This window comes from Canis lupus, chromosome 16 (assembly GCF_048164855.1).
Source record: "Canis lupus baileyi chromosome 16, mCanLup2.hap1, whole genome shotgun sequence".
NCBI lineage: Eukaryota > Metazoa > Chordata > Mammalia > Carnivora > Canidae > Canis > Canis lupus.
The window spans coordinates 59,541,347-59,558,986 of record NC_132853.1 but is presented as its reverse complement, the minus strand read 5'-3'; the positions used below and the strand labels follow the sequence as shown (position 1 = coordinate 59,558,986).

At 53.5% G+C, this 17,640-nt stretch overlaps 1 protein-coding gene across 5 annotated transcripts in view; it reads right to left on the bottom strand.

The window, feature by feature from the left end:
• RNF213 (ring finger protein 213) overlaps positions 1-17,640 on the bottom strand; it is a 104,246-nt gene that overhangs the window by 19,450 nt on the left and 67,156 nt on the right. For 3 of the 5 annotated variants that reach the window (XM_072781913.1, XM_072781912.1, XM_072781911.1), the window contains 14 exons: positions 16,833-16,952; positions 16,318-16,448; positions 15,857-16,188; positions 14,051-14,242; positions 12,841-12,986; positions 11,823-11,980; positions 9,765-9,983; positions 9,253-9,434; positions 8,556-8,676; positions 4,973-5,073; positions 4,670-4,852; positions 3,802-3,971; positions 3,607-3,706; positions 772-883 (listed from right to left, as the gene is read on the bottom strand). In XM_072781913.1, coding sequence (XP_072638014.1) covers positions 772-883; positions 3,607-3,706; positions 3,802-3,971; positions 4,670-4,852; positions 4,973-5,073; positions 8,556-8,676; positions 9,253-9,434; positions 9,765-9,983; positions 11,823-11,980; positions 12,841-12,986; positions 14,051-14,242; positions 15,857-16,188; positions 16,318-16,448; positions 16,833-16,952 — 2,267 coding nt within the window. Of the gene's footprint in view, positions 1-771; positions 884-1,941; positions 3,368-3,606; positions 3,707-3,801; positions 3,972-4,669; positions 4,853-4,972; positions 5,074-8,555; positions 8,677-9,252; positions 9,435-9,764; positions 9,984-11,822; positions 11,981-12,840; positions 12,987-14,050; positions 14,243-15,856; positions 16,189-16,317; positions 16,449-16,832; positions 16,953-17,640 lie in introns of those variants that run through there. The other 2 variants (XM_072781910.1, XM_072781914.1) reach the window with 2 other exon arrangements.

Below are 17,640 nucleotides of genomic sequence, written 5' to 3'. Positions count from 1 at the left end.
CAACCACTGAGCCACTCGGGTGCGCCAGGATGTTGTTCTTTTTCATATGCACATTCTCCAACCTTCCAAAATCTCCAAAGCATGACGGTGGAGAACAGGAAGGAAATACCCTAAGTTTGAGGGTAACTGTATCGAATCACGGGGAATGAACATCCCTTTTATTTCAGGGACAGGAAGGAGGGGAAGAGAAAATCTGGGGGAAAAAATATGCCGTATGATCTCCTTTTCTCACAGGCCGTGTGAAATCTGGGGAAGCAACAAACATACAGAGAATAAAAAGAAAAGCGGCTGTAGGCTGGCCAGTGGGAGACGGGCATGGTTACCTGGGGGTGGGGGGACGTTTCCATTCTCTCACCCAGGCCCGTGCGTCGCAGTACACACAGCCATGGGGGACAGAAGCAAGGTTGCTGAAACAGCCCCCACCCCCGTTTTTAAATATTTTATTTGTTTATTTGACAGAGAGAGAGAGAGAGAGAGAGAGAGAGAGAGACAGAGGAGTCGGGGGAGGGGCAGAGGGAGAAGCAGGGAGCCTGAAGCAGGACTTGACCCCAGGACCCTGACGTCATGACCTGAGTGGAAGGCAGATGCTTTTCTGACTGAGCTCCCCCAGGCGCCCCGCTGAAACCCTATTTACGTGTGTGCCTGCAACTGTGTCACTTCACCGACAAAAGTTATATTCTGTAAATTTTCAGACACACTTTCCACTGCATCAACCATATGGTGCAGCCGGTTGGCAGGAGGCGAGCAGGACAGGTCCGGGGTTGTGCTTACCTCCAGGCAGTTGCTAAACAGGATGTACAGCTCGGTTTTATCTTCAGTTACCAGGGCCTTCTGCTGTAGCAGGGACAAGTAAGCCTGGATATAATCTTTTACTTCTTGGAAGCTATGGGAGGAAAAATATGGTATCTGGTGATCTCGGGTTTTATCATGTCAAAAAAAAAGAAGAGAGACACACACAAAGTATCGGTCAACCTACCTACCTATCCATCTCTCTCTCTCCCTGTATAAATATAGACATATAGTTTGTAATATTTTATTTGAAATACTTTAGTGCAATATCGGAGGAATACAAAATTCCATCTTTATACCGGCTCTTCCCAGACTTTCGGGTTTTAGAACTCCTTAACAGTCTTAAAAATCATTGAGAACCCCAAGAGGCTTTTGTTTATGTGGGTTGTATTCATTGATATTTACAATAGTAGAAATTAGAATTGAAAAAAAAAGAAAACTATTAACTCATTTAAAAAAAAATAACAAAAATAAATAAAATAAATAAATAAATAAATAAATAAAACATTTTTTAAAAAACAAACTATTTTCCAGAACAAAAATTAATTAGTGAGAAGAGGGCCCTTTTGTTCTCTATCCCTGCAAATCTCTTTAATGCCTGGTTTAGTAGAATTTAGCTGGGCCCTCCAATCTTGCTCCGGGAAGAAAGTCTGATCTCACGCATTATGTCACTGGAAAGGAAAGGAATATTTTCCCAGTATTTCCTAGTGATGGTAAATATCTTTCTTTGACACAAATATTTTCCCAGTATTTCCTAGTGATGGTAAATATCTTTCTTTGACACAATGCCAAAACTTGATAAACAATAATTTTTAAAGCTTAGTTGCAATGTGCAATCTGAGACCATGTCAAGGCACTTTTCATACTGAATTACATTAAGGTTAAGTGAGCTATCTTGCACTTGAATGGATTTTTTTTTTTTTTTTTTTTTTTAACCAATGCATGACTCTGTGATATCATGCATTGGCCATTTGGAAAACAGTGGTTCACGAGGTATGCGGATCTTGCAAAGGTTAACATTTCTGTACCATGAGGTATTTAAAAAAAAAAACCTCGCATTCATTAACCTGGACCATCAAATAGTCCCTATGCATGAGGAAGCTGATAGGCTCATGGGGGACGGTATGAGTTTTCCAGAATTCCAATATTTGCTTAAAAGTTTGAATTTTGGGGATCCTTGGGTGGCTCAGCAGTTTAGTGCCTGCCTTCGGCCCAGGGTGTGATCCTGCGGTCTCAGGATCAAATCCCACATTAGGCTCCCTGCATGGAGCCTGCTTCTCCCTCTGCCTGTGTCTCTGCCTCTCTCTTTCTCTCTGTGTGTCTCTAATGAATAAATAAATAAAATCTTTAAAAAAAAGTTTGCATTTTATCCTTAGCCATGAACATGATCAGTTGCTTCCCCTGACAGGCTCCCTTTGCTTGTGTTCGAGGAAATGCCTGCCAAGCACCCAGCTCTGAGTAATCATAGCATGCCAGCCATTCTTGCAATCATAACTGGTATCCCACAAAACAACAGGCCGGCTCAGCACGTAACTCGAAAATTGCCTGAGAGCTCTCCCTTGATGTAACTGTTCGCTTCGGCAGGCAGCCGGGGCATGTTGTGTGCACTTCTCATTTTCACAGGCTACAGTCTATTAAAAAATAAAAAGCAAAATGAAATGTCCATAGACCAGGTTGCAGAAGATATGCATTTTAAATGTGTATCTAATCTCTATTCTGAGTCTGCCTTTGGGGCACTTAAGTTAGAAATAGTTGTTCCCATTGGAACTTTTTAAAAAAATTTGAGAGAGAGCATATGCACACGAGTAGGGGGGAGGGGCAGAGGGAGAAGCACCCTCCCCCCAAGCAGGGAGCCCCACGTGCGACTGGATCCCAGGACCCTGGGATCATGACCTGAGCCAAGGGCAGACACTTCGCCGATTGAACCACCCAGGTATCCTATCGGAACATTTCTTAGAGCCTCTTGATTTTGCCATCACCTCAAAGAATGCTGTGTCAAGTAACTCAGTGCCCAGGCCGAGTGTACAAAGTGTCCTCTGAAAGAAGCCTCTGAATATAGATCAGCTTCCTTCTTTTTTTAAAAAATATTTTATTTATTTATTCATGAGATACAGAGAGAGAGAGAGAGAGAGAGAGAGAGAGGCAGAGACACAGGCAGAGGGAGAAGCAGGCTCCATGCAGGGAGCCCGATGTGGGACTCGATCTGGGTCCCCAGGACCAGGCCCCGGGCCGAAGGTGGCGCTAAACTGCTGAGCCACCCTGAGCTGCCCTAGATCAGCTTCCTAAAAATTTTCTAAAATGGCATCATTTGTCGAAACCACTGATCAGTGGCACCATAGGGGCTTCTCTGTCTCTTCACAGAATCAGAGCAATGGAACCACTGCAATGAGACGTAGGCGGTGCGCCTGTAGGACCACGAGGGCGAGGGGACGTGGTGGGGTTCCAGCCCTCAGATCCCGGCATGAGGAGGCTCAGCACGGCCGGTTCCCACCTCGCGGGTTCCCACGCGTGCCACGGCACCGCGCTCCTCTCCCTGAAATCTGCACCAGGCGCTCGTGGCGACGCTGAGCTCATGTGCCTGCAGGTGAAGACGCTGAGCACACAACCAGTCCAGAGAAAGAAACCAGGTGGTGGCTCGTGGCAACGCTCCCCCAAATCGGGAACCACCTCCCAGTTGAGCCCAGAGCGCTGGGCGGCAAAGTAGCGACCCTGAGGACGGAAGCCGGGGGGAGATGGCTTCTCGGCCTTTTGGCTAAGATCAAGTGGAAGCAGGGGGCAGGGCTCTCCAGAAGCAAACTCCACGCTCGCTGTGCCTACCTGTACTTCAAAAGCAGTTTCAGGACCACGGAGCGGATGACGGGGGTCTTATCCACAATGTCGTCGAACGGAGAGAGAGATTTTGTGTGTTCACAGTGTCCTTAAACCAGAGGGAGACAGGTCATGTTCACAGCCGGCATAAAGAAGCGAGGCGGGGAACGGCGGTTTTAAGTCTACAGGGAGAAAGCGACTTACTTTGGGGAGTGTCTCTTAGGAACTCCTTTTGTACAAAGAGCAAATTTAGCAGGACGTCGATCACGTCCTTCTCTGGTGGCGTGTTATCCTTGAAGCACACGGTGGAGACCAGGTCTAAGAAGAAACTGTTGCACATCTGCCGGAGGCAGGCGTGCTTCCTGATGGCATCCCTGGGGAATGAACGGTTGGGAGGCACAGTCAACGGGCACGGAGAGCGTGCTCCAGAAGGCCCCCCCGCCCCACAGCTTCGGGATGTGGACGGCATTCCGTGTTTTACAATAGAAAGAGGCATTCCGTGTTTTACAATAGAAAGATGCAACTATCTCCTTACCCTGATGGGACCTGGGTGCGTGCCGCCAGATGCTACGCAGACGCGTCTCTTTCGAGGAGCACTTTGGTCCTCAGGACCAGTGAGCAACACCCTTTCACCCTGAAGTCTGCAAAGACCCTTATGTGTGTGCAGGGCTGACCTTGAACTCTGCTTTCACGAGGCATCCAGAGGTGGGGGGCCCTGACAGGGCGGAGCTGAAGGCCGCCAGCCCATGGAGAGGCCAGACAGGAGCTAGCTTTGCCCTCAGGTCATAGGAGCTGCGACCTAAGCCCTCCTCGGGTGTCCTGTGATGGTTTTATCTAATGTAGGACTTTCTGCTTCATTTCCTCTAATCGTGTTGTCTTCCCAGTCTCCACAGGTGTGTGTCTCGGGGAGGGAATAATTTTGAGACCCTAGGTGTTAATGAAGGTAGACAGGGGGCCGGTCTCTCTTAGGATGGTTCTCTGAAGTCAGGTTCTCTAAGGTTAACACACTTGATATTTCTCAATGCTATACTTGCCAAAAAAGGAAGAGAAAGAAGCGGAAAGGGTGATTTACCTGTGCTCTTGGTTCACCGTTAGAGAGAAGTCTTTTGGTAAGTCTGTTAAACAATAGGGGCATGCCATCTGCCCCAGGGTGATGCAGGTGTTGATGCATCTCAGGCAGAACACATGGCCACAGGGCAGGGAGACCGGCTCCTGGGCATCTCCCAGGCACACGGGGCACGGCTGGATCTCAAACCTAGAATCCGAGCAAGGGCATCGGGTCAGAAGCAAGGAAGCTGGCTGTGAGCAGCTACAGATCCCACATGTGCAGCGCTCCCCGCGACCCCCTGCAGGGACCTCCGACCGAAGATCTCACCTGGACAGGGTCTTGCTGGCCTGTTCCTTGCATTTACAGAGAGTATGCATCACTGTGACAAAAGGCCTGTATGTCTTGATGTCAGAGTCGTCCTGCAGATACTGACAGGGAGACAGGGGCAGTGATGAGGAGGCTGATGAGCCGCGAGGAAGGGCAGAGACCAGCCGGGCACAACGACTTTCCCCGGGGCCACACGGGGCATGCATTCCACACACGCCTTCCCCCTGCCACCCCCCTAACTGCTGGCCCTGGAACCATCAGGTCAGTTCTCTTTCTAGCAGTTTCTTTAGTTTTGAATGCCCTTTATCATTATGCTGCTGTTGGGGGGAGGCTGAGATTCCCAACTTCTAATTTTCCTCCCCTCCTCCCTTTTTCACAGGGTCACCCTTCTCCCATGACGAGGTATTTCAAACTTTATTTCTTTTGTATTTATTATTTATTCAAGAGCAAGAGCGAGAACTCGTGCACCTGAGTAAAGGGAGGGGCAGAGGGAGAAGGACAAGCAGATTCCCTCTCTGCTGAGCAGAGAGACAGGATGACTCAGTCCCAGGACCCTCGGATCACAACCTGAGCCAAAGGCAGATGCTCAGTCGCTGAGCCACCCACGTGTCCCTAAATTTGATTTCTTAATCAACAGCGTAATTCACAAGAAAGCAAAGAATCTGAACAGACGTCTCTCCAAAGATGTACAAATGGGCCACAGGCACATAGGAAGATGCTTGGCATCATTAGTCGTCAGGGAAATGCAAGTCAAAGCCACGATGAGATACCACCTCACACCCATTAGGACGGCATCGCAAACCGAACCACCTGAGGACCAAGTGTCGGCAAGGATGTGGAGACACCGGGACCTCGGGGCGTCGCTGGCAGGCGTGCGGTGCTGCCGCCGCTGTGGGAAACACTTTGGTGGCTCCTCAAAAAGTTAAACACAGAATTTCCCTATGGACCCAGCAATTCCTCCGCTAGGCGTATCTGCGAATGAATCAAAAGCAGGGACTCTGATGCTTGCACGTGCCCACTCACAGCAGCGCTGCTCCCTGTCGCCAAGAGGTGGCAACAACCAGAATGTCTCCTGGTGGATGGATGGGTGAACTAAATGTGTCCGTCCACACAGTGGGCATTATTCAGCAGTAGACCGGAAGGACATCCTGACACCTGCCATGACAGGGATGGGTCTCAAGGACACCGTGCTCAGCGAAGCCAGCCAGTCACAAAGAGACAAATCCTCGGGGATTCCACTGCTGTGGGTCCCTAAGAGTCATCAAATCACAGACACAGAATGTAGGGCAGTGGGCACCATGGCTAGCGGGGAGGGCTGGGGACTAAGTGTTGCATGGGGATGGTTTCGGTTTTGCAAGACCAAAGGGTTCTGGAGATGGACGGTGGTGATAAGCGTACAGTGGTGTGAATGTGCTTGATGTCACTAAACCGTGCACCTAAAGATGATCAAAATGACAAGTTCTCCATGACGCGTGTTTTACCACAATGAGAAAATGGCAGTGGTCTAGCGGTTGGATGGTGGATGGTCAGGCTGGAGAGCCGATGGCCTTACGAGCTGCACACAACATCTGGTAAGACTGGCCTGTGTGACCCCGTGGAAGGCAGATCATAGGGCAATACAATCGGCCTACCTACCTACATCCATCCATCCATCCATCCATCCACCCGTCTACCTGTCCTTCCTATCACAACTGAGAACACAGAATATCCATCTTTTTGCAGCTTTTGCTGAAGTCCTGTGGGACGCTCTGCTGACAACTAGCGCAGGCAAACTCTACGTGGTGGCTCTCAACAGGCAGCTCCAGTCGAAGATAAGAGTTGAGGCCCTAGGCCTCGCCAGGTTAAGACTTCCTTCCCAGCCAGATGACAAGAGCCAGCGCTACGGGCAAAGCTTCCCCTCTGGCCTCCTGTGCACGTGGCCTCACAGCTGGCCTTGGAGACGAAGGGTAGGGCACGAGGCCATAAACACCAGAGCCTTCGGGTGTGAAAACGTATTAGAGGAGACCCCTGGCTCTGGTCACTCACACATGGATCTGACTGGGAAGAAACAAGCCAGAAACCCAGTAGGTTTCTGGGGTGACTTTATCGCCCCAGACACGTCCCCACACACCTCGCCTGCAAAACACTGTGCGTGTGCACGCACACACCGGCATGCGGGGACCTGAAAACTTATCTTTCAGCTCGCCAGTCACCTGGCCATTAGGAGCCACACTGGGCTGGTTGGAAGGACAGAGCAGCCCCTAGGGCCTCTGGCCAGGGATAGGGTAGGCCTTGGAGAGAGGCTGCAGGTGGCTTCCATGCAGGAAGAAGGGTGTCACGGGTCCTTGTGCTGACCCCAGGGTGACAGAGCACTAGTTTTTTTCTAGAGGTCTTTCTCCACTTTTCTATCAAAAGAACTTCCAGGTTCTACCTGGGCACATGACCACGCGCCCGAGGTGTCCCCACCTCCTCTGCAGCCGGTTGAGGCTGCGACTGCATTCAGGACGGCGATTTATGACCTGCAGGGGCGTGGACAGACTCTAGGCTCTGCTCTCAAAATGGGCCCTATTTCCCACCCCGCAGCGCACGATGGCCAGCGGGGCCTTCTTAGACCACGAGGTGGAAGTCGTGCAGTGAGGACAACAAAGGGACAGCTCAGAGGAGCTGGGGCACCTGACATGGGGGAAGTGCCCGCTGCCCTGCTTAGGCTCACACTGCCACACGAGCGAAGGAGGCTTACATGTTGTCTCTGCCACTAATATTCTGGGCACTGAGGAAGGAGACTGGCCCCTGGTATCCAGGGCAGCTTCCTTGGAGCGTGCCCCCTGCATGCCCGTCAGAGCCTAGACAGCTAACGTTGTTAGATGGGTTCATGCAAAGCTCCAGGGGTAATTGAGGCAGAGGCCACCTTTCGCTGAGTGGCCATCGGGACTGAGTGCATGGGCACAGAGATGGTGGCCTTTCCTGCGGCACCATCCTGTGCATCGCTGACTTTATAAAGGGTGTCAAGCGGCAGAGGCACCGGGGCTCCCCATTTCCTTCTGGTCCACCCACAGCACCCTGTTAGAAGCCCACAGCCCAGGGATACCAGGTGGCCCACCGGTTTAGCGCCTGCCTTGGGCCCAGGGCATAACCCCGGGGTCCCAGGATCGAGTCCAGCATCGGGCTCCCCGCAGGGAACCTGCTTCTCCCTCTGCCTGTGTCTCTGCCTCTCTCCGTGACTCTCATGAATAAATAAATAAAATCTTAAAAAAAAAAAAAAAAAAAAGCAGGAGAGCCCACAGCCCAGTGGCACCCTTTGCAAACCTGACCTCCCCGGGGGGGCCAGGCTGGTCTGAGGCCACCGGAGGCCTGGGTGGAGCCCACCCCTCAGCCCTCCCCGATCCCAGAGCATCTTCCCTGCCTGAGCCTCAGCTGCTTCTATTCCCCGCAGGGGATCCCTAACTGGTGCTCACGAGAGGAAGACTAAGTGGCGGGCATGGTGAACGCCCAGGGCCAGACAGTGGGAGGGGCGTGCGCTGCCCCACAGATGTGCGTCAGGTCATAGCTGCGTCCTGCAAGGAGGCACATGAGCACGCTGCTTGCTGAGCTGCCCAGCACTCACCTTGTTCAGCAGGAAGAGGTGGTCAGTCACCAGTGCCTGCAGCTCAGGAATCTTGTTCCTGACCCCCAGGACCACGTGTTCCACGAAGAGGGCCACGGGGAAGATGCGGTTCCAGTGGATTCTGTAAGAGAGGGCTGTCGCTCAGGGAGCTGACAAAAATGTCCGAGACGCCAGGAGGAGGACTCGGGGAGGGACTGAGAAAGGGTGGGGCAAAGGCAGACGGAAGACCCACAGACGAGCCCTTTGGCCCCTACCCCCAGCCATGTCCGTGTCCCCCATGCAGCTCAGAGGGAGCTGGGGTGGCGTTCCTCCCCCCGGCCAGACCGCAGCCTCCTGAGCCTCCTGAGTACAGCCTCCTCATGTACCTCCTGAGTCCATGGGACCTGCCCTGGCTTGTCCCTCCCCTGCTCTGCTGGTCCCCGCTGGGCCCCTTCCCACGGCTCCCTCCTGCCGGCATCACTCCCGCAGGACCGTGAGCATCTGCTCCCCCTTCTGTCCCACCTGCACCCCTGGCACTCCCTGAATGCGGGTCTGCCCCCTTGTGTCTCCAGCGTCAGTGTGATACCCAGTGCTGGGCAGGTGTGAAGTGAGCGTCTGAGGACGCTTTCCCACAGCAAGAGAAGCACACGTGCTGGGGACCCGTGGGCCGGGAGAACAGGTCGGGTAGGGGTGGGCAGGGCCGGGCTGCTGATCTCACCTGACTTCTCGGATGGCATCTCTGGCCATCCTCCCACAGCTCTGCAGGTACCCTTTCGAGCCCAGGAGCTCCAGCGGCATGGACAGGTTCTTCACCATCTGCAGCCACGCCTGGGGGCTGGGCTTCAGGATGTCCCTCGTGAGCACCTCCGTGCAGGCCACTGCTGCCAGTGCATCCAGAGTCTGGGGACACAGAGAACAGGCCCCTGATGAAGCAGCACCCCTCCCCCTGCGGCAGTCCTCAGTCCAGAGGTCCCGGCTATGAGCCGGCATGTGCTGGCATTCCGTGCTCGGAGCCTCATCTTCCCTCGTCCTGGGACATGGGAAGCTTTAGCAGGGGGTGTTCCTGACGTCTGTGTTCCCCAGGCGCACCTGCCCTGGGAAGAGACCTCGCGGGCAGAACACAGCTCCTGGGCTTTCCCGCCCCGGGAGCACCCCCGCCCCTGCCCCCACCTGCTCCAGGAAGGCCAAGCCCCGACTCTGAGCACACACTGTCCCCACGAGAGGCCATACCAGCTCATTTCTGTCCAATCTGTCATTCCTTGTGCTCTCGGTCATGTTGCACAAGAGCACTTGCAGAATCTGGGGATAAATAGTCAAGATTCTGGACAGGTTTTGTAGTCGGCTCCTGAAGTGCTGGTAAGCCAGGTGCACCCACGGCAGGGAAAGCTGTTCGTCGGGCCTCTGCGTGTGCAGTTGATTGATGCAGGACCACAGTGCCATATGCAAAACCTGGCATCAGGAACAGGTTTTAGTGTATGTGCTGTAAACCACCGACACAGAACAGACACGTTTTCATGGTGGAAATTTTGAACTGATCAAACGTGACGAAAGGGAATGTTACAAACCACGCACCTGTTACCACCCTTGGGTGTCTGTGGTGTCACCCCACCACACCTGCCCCCGTTCTGTCCTCAAATTACAACCACACCGTATGCCTGATTTTTCTCCACTTAATATCACGTCGTGAACATCTCCGTCATGAAATACACTCGAGGAACACCCTCGCTGGTGTGCGCCAATAAAAATAACCCATCACCCATCAAACGGCTGTAGTTTAGTTGGTCTGACCTTTTACAGTGGACAATTAAGTAGTGTCTATTTTTCCTTTTTTTTTGTTTTTTTTTTTAAATTTATTTATTTATGATAGGCACACAGTGAGAGAGAGAGGCAGAGACACAGGCAGAGGGAGAAGCAGGCTCCATGCAGGGAGCCCGACGTGGGATTCGATCCCGGGTCTCCAGGATCGCGCCCTGGGCCAAAGGCAGGCACCAAACCGCTGCGCCACCCAGGGATCCCTCTATTTTCCCATTTTAAGAAACCGAAGCTGGAAAGAACATTCCTGTGGATAAAATGTTTGCCGGAGAACACTCGGAGAACACTCGGATAACGCTCCCGGGACAACAACGCTGGCTCCGATTTCGTAAGGTTCCCCCCAGTCGGTGCCTCCGGGCTTTTCCAGAGCACAGTGCTGGTTCCCGTGGGCCACGGAGGAGCCGCTGGCCTTTGCACGCACCAGGCCTGCCGCGTGGGCAGGTGAAGGTAGAAGCTAAAAACCGCTGGTGTGTTGTCGATTTACCAGTGAGGCTGGCTAGTTTTTCTAATATTTTTTTTATCTCTTCATCATTAGTTCTGTTGATTCTTAGTTTATAACAATCACCTATTTTTTTTAAATTAGGAGACTTTCTGGAGTGTCTGGGTGGCTCAGCCGGTCAGGCATCCGACTCTTGATTTTGGCTCAGGTTGTGATCTCAGGATCCTAATATCGAGCCCTGTGTCGGGCTCTGCACTCAGCGGTGAGTCTGCTCAGTATTCTCTTCCCTTCCCCCTTTCTGCACCACCTCCCCCCAGGCTCTCTCATAAATGAATAAATAAATAAATAAATAATAAATAAAATAAAGAGACTTTCTTATTGATTCCTGAGAAATTTTATTTTTTTAATTTTATTTTATTATTATTATTTTTTAAAGTAGGCTGCATGCCCAGTGTGGAGCCCAATGTGAGGCCAGAACTCACAACCCTGAGATCAAGACCTGAGCTGAGATCAAGAGTCAGACGCTTCTCTCACTGAGCCACCCAGGTGCTCGTATTTTATATTTTTAAGTCATCTCCACCCTCGATGGGGGTGGGGCTCGAACTCATGACCTTGAGATCAAGAATCATACGCTCCACCAATGGAGCCAGTTGGCCGCTCCAAGATTCCTAAGAACATTTTATTAAAACCCTTAATCATACTGGTTGTAAGTATGTTCTCCTCAAATTTGTATTTTTTTTTTAACATACTGAAGTTTGAAATCCTTCGGTAATCACAAGTATCATAACGTCCACTAAAATTTCAGTTACTGTTATTGCCTGTAGTGTCTGTTAAATAGTCACATGATTTTCTTCAAGAGAAACTTCACACTTAAAAAGGTGTTACAGGGAAGGTAGAGGTCTGCCTCGTATTAATGGAAAGCCCGTGGTTTTGGAGCCCTGGGTGGGGGCTGGGGGTTGGGTACACTTGGCAGTGGAGGAGGGGCGGTCCCCGTCCATGTGATGCCGGCATCACCCTGCCCCAGACCCAACACTTACGTTCAGTTGATCCCACGTGGACGGTCTCATGGTCAAGAGCAGGAAGTCCTTCATGTAGCTCACAAACAGTTCTTGCTGCTGCTTGACACTGAGCTGAGCGAGGAACCTGCCCAGGGGGGTCTGCTGAAAGATCTCCACTAACTTCTTGGACAGCCCTGCTGAGGAGAGGAGAGGGCGCAGAGGGACGGCGTGAGGCGTGACTCTTTCCCAACACCCAGCGTCTCCGGGGAAGGGCGGCTCTGCAAACAGCAGCAGTGGGGGAGGCTCCACCAAATGGCTGCTCTCAGCAAAGGAGAGCAAGCTGCAGGACGTGTTGGTCCTTTCTAGACGCCTTAAGTGTTTTCCCAGCAGAACATTACAGAAACAAGGTCAGGACAGGTGTTAGATTTGTCACCAAGAGCCTAGCTGGCCCCAAAGGGAAAAAACAATCTGAGACACACCAGGCTCTGTGGCGAGGGGGTCCTAATGGGCCTCGGGAACCCCAGGACCCAAGGGGGTCAGAATGGGTGGGCTGCTCTTCAGGGGATGGGGTCACACGCTGCTCAAACCAGAAAGACCTGCGTCTAGAGGTTGGGTGCTGGCCCCCCAAGTCACAAGCTCTTGCAGGAAAGCACGGTCAGTTAGGGTAAGGCTTCAAAGAAGGGAAATACTCTTTCCTCGGGACACAAATGGCTTCGATTTGTTCAGAGAAGTGAGATCATCCACGGTGTTGACCTGTTTTTTTAAAAGGCAATGCTATAAATAGACTTTGAAAAGACTATGTCTCGTAGGGAAGATGACTCTTCCAAAAGCGTGCATGATCCTGGGATTTCCCAGGACGCCTATGGTCAAGCTGCCGGGGCTGCGACGGCCGAGCAAGGAGCCTCGTGGCTCAGAAGGGTGTCGCTGGCACTGTCGGGAAAGGCTCCCCCAGAGCCACCTCCTGAATGTGGGTGCCCTAGCCATCCGGAAGCCTCGGAACGGGAATGACGGGGAGCATGACAGCACACGCCCCGCGTGACCGCATCCCCCAGCTCACCTTCAGCCCCAGTGATATACTGAGCCTGGACCCACAGCTCCTCCAGATAGTCTTTGATCCTCCAGCTAAACGGGACGTCACCGGACACGCCCTCGGGAGGGCTCATGTCGTTGTGCACCATGATGTAGGGCATCTCACTTTTGGATCTGCGGTCAGGCAAAGGAGAGAGGCTGGGATCAGCGAGATGTTGCTCGAGGCAGCAGACGCACCACGGATGCCAGTTGCTCTCCATGCTCAGCAGCAGGGGTGCCTGAGAGGTTTTGGAGGCCACCCGTGGGCCTGTTTAACGGCTCTGGGCCTGTATCACAAAGGAACCCAGGACGTCCGTGGGTCATCTCTGTCCCACAGACAAACGGAAACAAACCAACGCTGGAAGGAGTCAAGCAGGCTGCCCAGCATCTGGGCCAGAACTGGGTCTCGCGGTACCTGGACCTACGCCCTGCACCCCCACCCCCACCTGCCACGCATACGAAACATGACTTGTCCGAAGCTTCACAGTCAACAGAGCCTTGTCTTCTAAATCAGTGTTTCCACTGGAGACCCAGGGTCCCAGTTACTTAGGTACCCTCTGTACCCCCACCCCCCCCACTCCAGAATCAACGGCCCTGCGATCCGAAGAGGAAGCTTTCGGGAGGAAGCTGCGTGCACAGGAGCAGGCCTGGGCGGGCTGTGTGGGCCGTGCGGTGGCACCAGGGACAAGCAGAGCCACACGGGCTCTCGGAGGCACAGATTCGCCAGTGCAGATGAAGCTGAAGCTGGCAGTTCGACCCGTGATGGGTGCTCTGGAAGCAGGGAAACAGGGAAGGGGTGTGAAACCAGGATTTCTCAGAACTTTCGAGAATTCCTGTAACAAAACAGAGATGCCATCGCCCTCAGGCTGCAAAAGCATTTAAAAAAATAAATGTAAAAAAAAAATAGTAAAAATAAATAAATAAATAAATAAATAAATAAATAAATAAATAAACGTGATTCAGGGGCACCCGGTCGGCTTGGCCGGTGGAGCATGAGACTCTTGATCTCGGGGGTCAGGAGTTTGAGCCCCATGCTGCACATAGAGATTCCTAAAAGACAAAATCTTAAAAAAAATAAAATAAAATAGATGGGATTCCGAAACTGAAACCTATGCTTCATCAATTGCTTGGAAGAGCATTCGTCTGCTACGTCACGATTTTTTTTCCCCCTTCCCACAAAAAGAAACTCCTCCATTTACCTCATATCATATGTCACAAGAGGAATGTTCAGAAGCTTTGTGTCCTGGAAAATAAACATCCAAAGATCTCTTGTCCAGGATGGAGCATCTTGTCTGATCAATAGCTCGAGGTTGCTGTCTCTGTCCAGGACAGACACGATGCTCGCCAGGAGAGGGGTCACCATGCCCTGGACCCGCTTCCAGAGGGTCTGCCTGCAGCGTGGGAGAGAGGAGACCTCATTCTAGCTCGACGAGCACACGCCACCTTGGGGCTCCTGCCTCCGTTAGACATTTGGCTCCTTCTGGGCAGTAACAACACATCTGCTCCACCCACTCCATGCTACGGCTATGGCTGCAAATGCAAACTGCCATAGTTTTTAAGTACTTGGGTGCAAATTCACAAGTAGAGATGTCTAGGATTGGAGACAGGACCCGAACAGACCTTAATTCTACTCATAATACATGGTCACTGGTTCCCCGAAAGGGCCAAGTAGCATTTGTTGCATTCTATTATATCGCTATTTCCCTATTTCCTCAAGCAAGTCATCCAGGCTCTATAAAGAAAAGAAGGACCACGTGCATTTGGGGAAAAAAAAAACAACCCAAAATTAAAAAAAAAAAACTCAAAAACCGCAAATGTTATTTTAAGGAAAAAGAAACCCAGTTGTGGAGAGAATATAATAAAGCACGAGACAAATGTGTTCCAGGGCAAGTGCAACAGGAAAGTGCTTATTGCTCCAGAAGGTAGTTCCCGTCATGGTTTACGTCTGCTGGATCTGAACGTTCATCTATCCAGACACTCCACTGCGTCTACAAACTCGCTTCCTTCGTTGTTACCGCGCTGTTTGTACGTAATCCTAAACTCCGTAATACGGTGTAAGACATTCACTGCCAGGTAGTTAATGCTGGGGAGGCCCACTCAGCTTCCATTTTGAGAAGAAGGAAGACAGATGACTTCCTTCTTCAAGCACAGGCCGCGCAGGGACCTGGCGAGAGCACACAGGCGTCCTACCGAGGAAACAAAGCTCACTAACGGTCAAGCGGGCGCTTGCGTGAAGGAAATATGGCCAAGCGGGGGGGAGAGTCAAGGACCCCGGGGTGGCAGGTAGAAGAGGCTGGCTGCGGGGGCGTCCCTGGACAGGCACGCAGACGTCGGGCGTCGGGGAAAACCAGGACTAATCACGCCTCGGAATTTAATCCCAAAAGGGCAAACGACCTAGGCCCCAGGTACGTGAATGAAAACAGAGACGGGCCCTACAACACGGACACGCCCCCTGGGGGAGTCACAGGTGTGGTCCGGTGTCTCCTCGCAGGTGCGTTCACACAGCACAGGAGAGCGTGGAGGGGTGGGCCGCTCTCAACACCTGGCGAGAGCCTGGGAAGTCTGGAGGCTGGAGAGGGGCCCCAAGTGCAGCTGAGGGAGTGGTGACGGGAAATGAAGGATTTGGTGGAATCTGTGAGGAGTGACGGGGGAAACGACCTGGATTCAGATCTGATCCTCCACGACGTCTTACTCAGGAGGTGTAAGTAGGGAGGACAGCGGGGGTGACGAGAGAGGAAACCCCACTGCCCAGCCGCGGACCCCGCATCGACAGGCTCCCGGCGTGCACTCAGCTCTGGGGGCTCCACGTCGGCCCCGTGCCCGTCACACAGAGGCGGCGTCCCCGAAGCCACACGGACCGCGGCTGAGGAAGGCCGGACGGGCTGAACGTTCTCTCAGAAGTGAGGGCAGCAGGGACAGACCGGCTGTCACAAGCCTACGAGGACCCTGTGGCCGGGGGCCGGGGGTGGCAGTGGTGTCCCGCCGAGGCGCCCCGCGGGCCGTACCTGAACGTGCCTGCCTCCTGGAGCGCGTCCTGATTCGAGGCTTCCCGGGACACCCAGTCCTTCCTGCTGAACGCGCTGCTCTCCTCCTGCTGCTTGAGGAGGCGGTGGAGGCGCGCCTTGCACACCCGCAGGAAGGCGGCTGCAGGGGAGCCGAGGGGCCGCGCGCTGGGCACGGCCCGGGCCCCCGCACCTCTGTCGGCGTCGTCCTCGCTCAGCAGGCCCAGAAGGATCTCCACGCGCTGCATGCCGCGCGGGCGGGCCTCCTCCCGGTCCCGGAGCATGCCCACGGCGCCCTGCACGCAGCTGCGCAGCAGGCTGCTGGTGTCCAGGACCTGCGTGGGTGGCACGGTGAGGCCTCCCGGGCCGCGGCTCCCCCCCGCCCAGGGCCGTCACCCGGGGCACGAGCAGGAGGAAGTGGCCCGCGGGGTAAGGCCCAAGATCGAGAAGGAACCAGAACTCACATCGCTCCTGCCCCGCTCCCCACGCCAGCTGCCTTCCGGTGCCGAGCTCCCCTCCGCCGCCTCCCCTGACGCAGAAGCCTCGATCTCCATCGCCTCCCCCAGGCCGTCTCCGGCCTCCTGTCCCGTCTCCACTGCAACAGAGGCACGGGCCAGGCGCTGGGGACGGGAGCGGCACGTGGATGCCCTCCCCGGGCCTCCCGGTCACGCGGGTGGGCCTCCCTCCAGCCCGGTGTGTGAGCTGCACCCGGCAACCCGCCCTCCCGTCCCGGGCACTCGGCTGACACGCGGCCCGGGGACCAGACTGACACACAGCAGAGGCCGCACTCTACAGCCACCCCATCCACAAAGACCGGCTTTCCCCGTGGGAATCCTGGCGGCTGCAGGTACAGGGATTCGATGGGACGAAGGTGTGGCCTGGCCCTGGTGGCACCGCAGTGTGCCTCCTGCACATCTGCACCCCGGAACGCCACTCCTACCATCCCCGCTATGTCCCCAAAGGCTTCCTCTCGACTCACGTTTAGGCTTCTCTTCTGGCTCAAAGAGCTGGCTGATGGCCACATCCTGCAACTTAGTCACGTCTGCAATCATGACCGTGGACTTCTGGAGGTCATCAATGTGCACAGACTGCCACAGGCCTGTGGGGAACACGAGCCACCAGCCTTCCCGTGCCTGTCCTGGCTTCCCCTTGCTGGCCATGAGCAGGGCCACACCACGTGTCCCGATGTTTAAACACACTGCTGCTGAATGATCTGTGCCCCGAAGCCCAAAGCCAGAACACACGCAGAAACCCCCTGGCCCTGCCATCTATGCCAACGACTGTGACGTTAACATCGGTCGTAAGAATGAAAGGAGCTGCCTTTCTGTAAAGGAGATCTGAAGGTTTTTGAGTCTTTTGTACGTTTGGGGTTATACTTGCTGCATCACAGTTAGTAAAGAGCGTGGGAAACTGGCAAGGCTTGCCTCCTGTTCCCTGTGAAGTTACTGAAATAAACTGTGATGTGCCGATTTCTAGAATACCCATTGTCTCAATGTATTAAGTTGCTGGTTTAATTCCTCAGGAGAAAAAGAGAGAGAGGTTTAAAATAGCATCCCCCCTTCCTCCAGAAACAGGCATCAAGGGGCGCCTGGGTGCTCAGGGGTTAAGTGTCTGCCTTCGGCCCAGGGCGTGACCCCAGGGTCCTGGGATCGAGTCCCACATTGGGCTCCCTGCAGGGAGCCTGCTTCTCCCTCTGCCTGTGTCTCTGCCTCTCTCTCTCTCAGGAATAAATAAATAAAATCTTAAAAAAAAAAAAAAGAAAAGAAAAGAAACAACAGGCATCAAGC